Genomic DNA, 9,570 nt, shown 5'->3' with positions numbered 1-9,570 from the left:
CCAAGTGCTATCACACCAAAACATAAAGCAAATACAAGAGCATACATTGTCTCTTAGAAAATCTCAACATAAAACAAATTATTCGCTCCCTAGTGTTACATATTAGAGCATAACCAAAGTTAAAACGAATGATGTAACACCCCACTTTCCCATATCGAAAATAAACGAATTATAAATACATAAATAATCAGAGTAATACGAGTAGGATGTCACATCTTCTAAACAATTCACAATAACATCACTTTATTTAATATTCATTAAAATAGAATATCCTATACTGCAGCGGAATTCAAAACAACTTATTAATTCTCATGGCACCACGGCCCCAACAAATAAATCATATCCACTAAACAGGTGGTCCAACAATAATGTCAAAATCAAGATACGTAACAATTTAACATTTAACTGAAAGGAAAACAAAACAAAGCGTATCCCAACATCCCCGTGTTACGTATCAGAGCGACTCCTAAGACTCGATCAGGTAACACTCGAGAAATCCAAGCACTACTCTGGTACCTGGTTATCTGTACTCCCGAAGAAGCACAGACACAACAACAGAAAAGGGGTGAGAATTACATTCAATAAATATACGGTGAAATATCACATGGTTAAGGAGTAGTATCTACACCACACACAAACACAATCATAAACAGATTCTCACACCATCAATCACACAACCACATCATTACATGACATTTACAAACAGTCAGATGAATGAAAATGTAACTATCGACTCTACATGCATGTGGTACCAACAGGGCATAAGCCCTCAACAGATGCCATTATATTAGAGGCAATAACAAGGCATAAGCCTTCAACAATGCCAATACAGGCCAACAACAGAGCATAAGCCCTCAACGACATATGTATGCAATATGTACATCCAATCAACGCAATTCAACAACACAAGGCTTCAGCCTTCAACTCATTGCCATTTAGGCTATCAACCAGCTCAACAACATGCAACTATAATTTCATTATCTTGTAGTTACATTCACAACAATCAACACACCTTATCACAATATTTATGTCCAAAGTATAACTTTTATAGTCCCTCTATGTTTACCTAAGTACTACAATTTAAGGAACTCAGAAAGGTATTCATCTCACTCAAGTATCAGAATAAAATCACAAAAATGGAAAATTCTGCACACTAGCGTAACCATACGCGTACAGCTAATCCATACGCGTATACCCCCTTGCCCATACGCGTATCATACGCGTTTTGCCAGAATCAGATTTTGCACTAAAAACTACTCCATACGCGTATCACATTCTCATACGCGTATGACCTCTCTCTCATACGCGTACCATACGCATTCCACCAGAAGTTGCACTATGTTGGGACAGGGCTGCGTATCATACGCGTATAGCCCCCTTGGTGTGCCCTTCATACGCGTATGGCCTCAACCCATACGCGTATCATACACAAACTGACAGGAAAATTGTCTTTCCAAGTCTGCATTCGCACCAGTCCGTTCTCACTCGTTTTCATCACTTCCCGTCTGCGATTTCAGGTCTAAAACATCATAATTTCACCTATTAACTCACACCTTTCATCTAGATTCATTAACCTATTATGTTACATCATTTTTAACCGGATAACAACTCAATCCCTACTCATCAAATTGGACAGTTTCACATTCAGATTCAGTTCCTCTTATGAACACAACAAAAACTCAACCAACACCCAACACCACGTCATAATTCATCAATCCAAAACAGAATTTCGTCCACAATCATACAATACTCATTAGTCATGAAGAACAATATACAAGTCAAATCAATTCACATATCAAAGAAGGGATCAAACATCAATTGTGAAACCTAAAGAGGGAAAGGAACCCTCACTACCCTCTCATGTTGTAATCACCATTTAGAGAACCCATTCTCCCCCCTTACCTTATAATTGACCTTTGATTCTTCAACAATGGTGGAGTTCTTCTACCTCTTGCCCTAGCCTTTTTCTCTGTTTTCATGTTCCTCTAAATTTTGCCAAAAGAAACTATTCCTTCTAATTTTTCTTTATTTTTATTAATCTCTCATTAGTCCTTAATTTGCTAATGGGCTTACTACACACCCTCCCAATTACTAGTCACTACTTGGCCCAAATAACTAATTAATCATTTTACTACTTACTAAATAATTATTAAATTAATATAATAAAAATTAAATATCAGTTTAAGACACCAAATACACCCAACAATTACGTAATAAATAAATATCGAAAATTGGGGCGTTACAACTCTCCCCCACTTACGATATTTTCGTCCTCGAAAATCTTACCTCGTTCAAACAACTCGGGATAGGAGTCTCGCATCTTGCTCTCCATTTCCCACGTCATGCTTTCTCCGGTAGTCCCCGTCCAGACTACTTTCACCAACGGGATATCTTTACCTCTAAGGGACTTTATCTCACGATCTGTGATCCGAATCGGCATCATCTCTACTGTAAGGTTCTATCTCTCTTGCACATCATCCATATGAATCACGTGAGATGGATCTGGAACATACTTCCGAAGTTGTGACACATGAAACACATCGTGCAGATTCGACAGGTTAGGCGGTAACGCCACCCTATAAGCGACAGTACCAACTCTCTCTGAAATCTGATAAGGACCGATAAATCGTGGAGTCAGCTTCTTTGACTTCAGGGCACGACCAACACCAGTCACAGGCGTGACTCTTAGAAACACATGGTCACCTGATTCAAATTCAAACTCCTTCCTTCGCTTATCATGATAACTCTTCTGTCTACTCTGTGAAGCCTTCATCTTTTCCCGAATCAACTTTACCTTCTTTGTGGTTTCTCGCACAATTTCCGGCCCAAGTACTACGCCTTCGCCGGATTCGTGCCAACATAGCGGAGTTCTACACCTCCGACCGTACAACGCTTCAAAAGGTGCCATCCCGATACTAGAATGATGACTGTTATTATAAGTAAACTCGATCAATGGAAGATGAGTGCTCCACGAGCCTCCTTGTTCGAGAATACATGCTCTCAACAAATCCTCTAGAGACTGAATAGTCCTTTCAGTTTGACCATCCGTCTGAGGATGATACGCCGAACTTAACCTCAGCTTAGAACCCAAAATTTCTTGCAAGCTCTTCCAAAAATCTGAAGTGAATCTCGGATCTCTATCCGACACAATGCACAAGGGAATACCATGCAACTTCACAATTATTCGGACATAGATCTCAGCTAACTTTGCCACTGGATACGTGATGTTAATAGGTATGAAATGGGCTGATTTGGTAAGCCTATCAACAATCACCCATATTGAATCGTGTCCACTCACAGTATTAGGCAACCCCGTTACGAAATCCATCGAAATGCTATCCCACTTCCATTCTGGAATTTCTAACGGTTGCATCAATCCTGCAGGCTTTTGGTGTTCAATCTTCGATTTTTGACAAGTTAAACAAGCATATACAAATCGTGCCACGTCTTCTTTCATTCTCGGCCACCAGAATATCTTCTTCAAGTCTTGATACATTTTAGTAGCTCCAGGATGAATACTCAAGTTACTTCGATGACCTTCTTATAAAATCATCCTTTTCATATCATTGTCATCAGGGATACATATTCGATCCTGCAATCTCAACACTCCTTGCGCATCCACCCTAAAATCACTCTTCTCGGATTTGCCACAACCCACTATCATGTCTACCATTTTCACATCCAATTTCTGAGCCTCTTTGATACTGTTCAGAAAGTCATTATCAATTTTAAGCATTCCCAACTTAACACTCTGCGGTGTCACTTCACAAATCAAGCTCATATCTCGGAATTGTTCGATCAGTTCTAATTCTTTAACCATCATAACGGACATGTGCAAGGTCTTCCGGCTTAAGGCATCAGCCACAACATTTGCCTTACCGGGGTGATAATTCAACCCGAAATCATAATCTTTCAGCAGTTCTAACCATCTTCGCTGTCTCATGTTCAGCTTCTTCTGGTCAAACAGGTATTTCAAACTCTTATGGTCACTATAGACTTCAAATCTAGAACCATAGAGATGATGTCTCCAAATTTTAGTACGAAAACAACAGCAGCGAGTTCCAAATCATGTGTAGGGTATTTCTTTTCATGAATTCTCAGTTGTCTCGAAGCATAAGCAATTACCTTACGATTCTGCATAAGTACACCACCTAAACCCATCAGAGAAGCATCGCAATAAACTACAAAAGGTTCTCTTGGGTTCGGTAACGTCAAAACCGGAGCTGTCGTCAATCTCTTCTTCAGTTCCACAAAACTTTCTTCGCATTGTGCATCCCATATGAACACTTTGCCCTTACACGTCAACTTAGTTAACGGAAGTGCCAACTTAGAAAATCCTTCAATAAACCGTCTGTAGTAACCGGCCAAACCCAAGAAACTTCTAATCTCGTTAGCTGACTTTGGAGTCTCCCATTGTAACACAGCATCTACCTTAGATGGGTCTACACCAATGCCACTACCAGATATGACATGTCCCAGAAAACTGACTTCTTTCAACCAAAATTCACACTTGGACAACTTCGCATACAACTTCCTTTCTTTCAACACTTGCAATACCGTCCTCAAACGATCCACATGTTCTTCTTCTGACTTAGAATATATCAGGATGTCGTCTATGAACACTACGACAAACTGATCCAAATACTCTCGAAAGATACGGTTCATATACTCCATGAATACTCCCGGCGCATTAGTAACACCGAAAGGCATCACAGAATATTCATAATGTCCATACCTCGTTCTAAACGCCGTCTTCTGAATATCTTCATCTCTTACTTTAATCTGATGATAACCCGATCTCAGATCAATCTTGCTAAATACACTGGCACCCACCAATTGGTCCATCAAATCATCTATCCTTGGTAGCGGATACCCGTTCTTAATCGTTACTTTATTCAAATGTCTGTAATCAACACAGAGCCTCATACTTCCATCTTTCTTCTTTACCAACAGCACTGGAGCTCCCCATGGTGATACACTCGGTCTGACAAACTTCTTCTCCAGTAAGTCTTCTAATTGCTTCTTTAATTCCGCCAATTCAGATGCAGACATTCTGTACGGTGCCATAGAAACAGGTCTGGTACCAGGTACAAGATCAATTGCAAATTCAACCTCTCTTTCTGGCGGTACATCAGGAATCTCATCAGGGAAAACTTCAGGAAACTCACGCACCACCTGCAACTCATCAATTATAGCTTGATTCTCAATTGACAGTGTTGCCATCAATGAGAACATCTCAACTTCTTCCTTCAGCAACTGTCTTAATTTCTTTGGTGACACCAAATCAGCTTCTTCCTCTTCAGCAGTTGAAAACCTCACAGTCTTGTTATAACAATTAATATGAACATGGTTATACTCTAACCAGTTCATCCCCAAAATTACATCCAACCCACTTAACGGCAAACAAACTAAATCAACAGCAAAGTCCCTATCGAAGATCGACAACGAACACTTCAAACAAACAAGAGGTGTAGTCACAAATCCTTTAGCTGGAACCTCAACTACCATCTCGCCATTCATCGAAGATAGCACAAGACCCAACTTTTCAACACATTCAGCAGCAATAAAACAATGAGTAGCACCAGTATCGATAATAGTAATTAAAGGCATACTATTGATGAAGCAAGTACCTCTAATGAGTCTGTCCTCAGTGCTTGTCTGAGTACCAGCCAATGCGAACACCTTACCACCAGCTTGTGCCTTCTTTGGTTTCTGACATTGACTTCCAACGTGTCCTTCTTCACCGCAATTAAAACAAACCACTTCTTTATGTCTACATTCAGACATTATATGACCAGTCTTGCCACAACGGAAACACTTCTTAACGTCATCAGTGCAGTAAGTACTTTTATGACCAGCCTTGCCACATTTAAAACACACAATCGGGGCAGGAGCACCTCCCCCACTTGTTCTCTGGCCCGGAGCAGCCCTCTGTTTGCCCTTACCAGCTGGAGTGTCATAAGGCTTGCCACGTTGCTGACTCTGCTTACCTCTTCTATCACTGACAATCTTATAGTGAGCAGCATTATCTTCTTCAAAGATTCTGCAGCTGTCTACCAAGTTAGGGAAAACGCGGATCTGCTGATACCCTATAGCCTTCTTGATCTCAGAGCGTAACCCATTTTCAAACTTAACGCATTTTGAAAACTCTGCACCCTCTCCATCATAGTATGGATAAAATTTGGCCAATTCAGTGAACTTTGCAGCATAGTCAGTCACTGACATGTTCCCTTGTTTCAGTTCGTGGAACTCGATTTCCTTCTTGCCACGGACGCTCTCAGGATAGTACTTCCTCAGGAATTCTCTTCGGAACACGTCCCAAGTGATCTCTTCACCTGCAGCTTCTAGTCTAGGAAGTGTTGCTAGCCACCAGTCGTCAGCTTCGACTGCTAGCATATGCGTCCCATAGCGAACTTTTTGAGCCTGAGTACAATCCATTACACGAAAGATCCTCTCGATCTCTTTCAACCACTCTAGGGCTCCATCGGGGTCGTGCTTGCCTTTGAAGACCGGCGGGTTTTCCCTCTGGAAAGTAGCCAAACTGCGAGACCCAGCATTCTCACCAGCATTAGGTTGATGTTCCAGAGCTTGAGCCATAGCCTCCAAAGCAGCAGCAATCGCAGCATCGTTTCTTCCAGCCATTTCAACTAAACACTGCAATAGAAACATAGTTTAGATAACGAGATTAACAATACTCGATTTGTTAGCGACTCAACTACTTGGTCGGACGGACCGACCTGCTCTGATACCAATTGTAACACCCCACTTTCCCATATCAAAAATAAACGAATTATAAATACATAAATAATCAGAGTAATACGAGTAGGATGTCACATCTTCTAAACAATTCACAATAACATCACTTTATTTAATATTCATTAAAATAGAATATCCTATACTGCAGCGGAATTCAAAACAACTTATTAATTCTCATGGCACCACGGCCCCAACAAATAAATCATATCCACTAAACAGGTGGTCCAACAATAATGTCAAAATCAAGATACATAACAATTTAACATTTAACTGAAAGGAAAACAAAACAAAGTGTATCCCAACATCCCCGTGTTACGTATCAGAGCGACTCCTAGGACTCTATCAGGTAACACTCGAGAAATCCAAGCACTACTCTGGTACCTGGTTATCTGTACTCCTGAAGAAGCAAAGACACAATAACAGAAAAGGGGTGAGAATTACATTCAATAAATATACGGTGAAATATCACATGGTTAAGGAGTAGTATCTACACCACACACAAACACAATCATAAACAGATTCTCACACCATCAATCACACAACCACATCATTACATGACATTTACAAACAGTCAGATGAATGAAAATGTAACTATCGACTCTACATGCATGTGGTACCAACAGGGCATAAGCCCTCAACAGATGCCATTATATTAGAGGCAATAACAAGGCATAAGCCTTCAACAATGCCAATACAGGCCAACAACAGAGCATAAGCCCTCAACGACATATGTATGCAATATGGACATCCAATCAACGGAATTCAACAACACAAGGCTTCAGCCTTCAACTCATTGCCATTTAGGCTATCAACCAGCTCAACAACATGCAACTATAATTTCATTATCTTGTAGTTACATTCACAACAATCAACACACCTTATCACAATATTTATGTCCAAAGTATAACTTTTATAGTCCCTCTATGTTTACCTAAGTACTACAATTTAAGGAACTCAGAAAGGTATTCATCTCACTCAAGTATCAGAATAAAATCACAAAAATGGAAAATTCTGCACACTAGCGTAACCATACGCGTACAGCTAATCCATACGCGTATACCCCCTTGCCCATACGCGTATCATACGCGTTTTGCCAGAATCAGATTTTGCACTAAAAACTCCTCCATACGCGTATCACATTCTCATACGCGTATGACCTCTCTATCATACGCGTACCATACGCATTCCACCAGAAGCTGCACTATGTTGGGACAGGGCTGCGTATCATACGCGTATAGCCCCCTGGGTGTGCCCCTCATACGCGTATGGCCTCAACCCATACGCGTATCATACGCAAACTGACAGGAAAATTGTCTTTCCAAGTCTGCATTCGCACCAGTCCGTTCTCACTCGTTTTCATCACTTCCCGTCTGCGATTTCAGGTCTAAAACATCATAATTTCACCTATTAACTCACACCTTTCATCTAGATTCATTAACCTATTATGCTACATCAGTTTTAACTGGATAACAACTCATTCCCTACTCATCAAATTGGACAGTTTCACATTCAGATTCAGTTCCTCTTATGAACACAACAAAAACTCAACCAACACCACATCATAATTCATCAATCCAAAACAGAATTTCGTCCACAATCATACAATACTCATTAGTCATGAAGAACAATATACAAGTCAAATTAATTCACATATCAAAGAAGGGATCAAACATCAATTGTGAAACATAAAGAGGGAAAGGAACCCTCACTACCCTCTCATGTTGTAATCACCATTTAGAGAACCCATTCTCCCCCCTTACCTTAGAATTGAGCTTTGATTCTTCAACAATGGTGGAGTTCTTTTCTACCTCTTGCCCTAGCCTTTTTCTCTGTTTTCACGTTCCTCTAAATTTTGCCAAAAGAAACTATTCCTTCTAATTTTTCTTTATTTTTATTAATCTCTCATTAGTCCTTAATTTGCTAATGGGCTTACTACACACCCTCCCAATTACTAGTCACTACTTGGCCCAAATAACTAATTAATCATTTTACTACTAACTAAATAATTATTAAACTAATATAATAAAAATTAAATATCAGTTTAAGACACCAAATACACCCAACAATTACGTAATAAATAAATATCGAAAATTGGGGCGTTACAAATGAACTAAAAGAAATAGCTCCGGGAGCTAACTTCCACTCACAACAACGTCTTTACTCTTGAGTATCTGCATGATTCCCATGTAAAGGCAACATTCTTGAAGAAGGAGTGAGAATTAATTTAAATTATAACATTATAAAATGTAAGATGGAGTACAACATCTATAGAATCATGCACAACAACATAGCACATTTTCACGCTCAAATCATCATCAACAACATCATCATCACATATAGTAATATTCAACACAATCTTAATCACGATATATCAATAACATTCACACCCAAAATTTATATCTCAACAAATGTACATATGACTCATTATGTAATGCAACTCACCTATGCAATTCTAAGCATGTGAATGTGGTACCAACTCAACATTCAGTTCTTCATACGAACCGGGTCTACTCTTCTAGACCTTAAATCCACACTTATAGATATGCGAACCCACCCTTCTAGGTTTGAGAAAAGCTAATGGTCCACCCTTCTAAACTTGCAACTCGCCTCTTTCAACAACTACGACACAAATGATGTATGGCATATAATTAATGAAACAACTCACCACCAACCACAATTCATGTTTACATTCCCCCTGCGAAAATATAAACAATAACGATTATGCATTTCCACATAATTATCCACAAGTATCTATAATATGCACATTTACATCCATCAACATGTTTTAACAAAAATACATAATTATCACAACTT

General features: G+C 39.5%; 2 protein-coding genes across 2 annotated transcripts; both read right to left on the bottom strand.

The window, feature by feature from the left end:
• Positions 1 to 2,458: 2,458 nt before the first annotated feature.
• Positions 2,459 to 2,773, bottom strand: LOC131627084 (uncharacterized). Its single transcript, XM_058897911.1, has one exon. It carries the CDS (start codon positions 2,771 to 2,773, stop codon positions 2,459 to 2,461), a length of 315 nt encoding a protein of 104 aa, XP_058753894.1.
• Positions 2,774 to 3,541: 768 nt separating this feature from the next.
• LOC131627083 (uncharacterized) lies at positions 3,542 to 6,642 on the bottom strand. The gene is made up of 4 exons (XM_058897910.1): positions 6,119 to 6,642; positions 5,085 to 6,043; positions 4,042 to 4,151; positions 3,542 to 3,955 (listed from the first exon to the last, which is right to left on the bottom strand). The coding sequence occupies exons 1-4, from the start codon at positions 6,640 to 6,642 to the stop codon at positions 3,542 to 3,544; spliced, it is 2,007 nt and encodes a 668-aa protein (XP_058753893.1).
• Positions 6,643 to 9,570: the final 2,928 nt, after the last annotated feature.

Source organism: Vicia villosa, unplaced genomic scaffold (genome assembly GCF_029867415.1).
Source record: "Vicia villosa cultivar HV-30 ecotype Madison, WI unplaced genomic scaffold, Vvil1.0 ctg.000349F_1_1, whole genome shotgun sequence".
NCBI lineage: Eukaryota > Viridiplantae > Streptophyta > Magnoliopsida > Fabales > Fabaceae > Vicia > Vicia villosa.
This window is presented reverse-complemented; position numbering and strand designations above follow the sequence as displayed.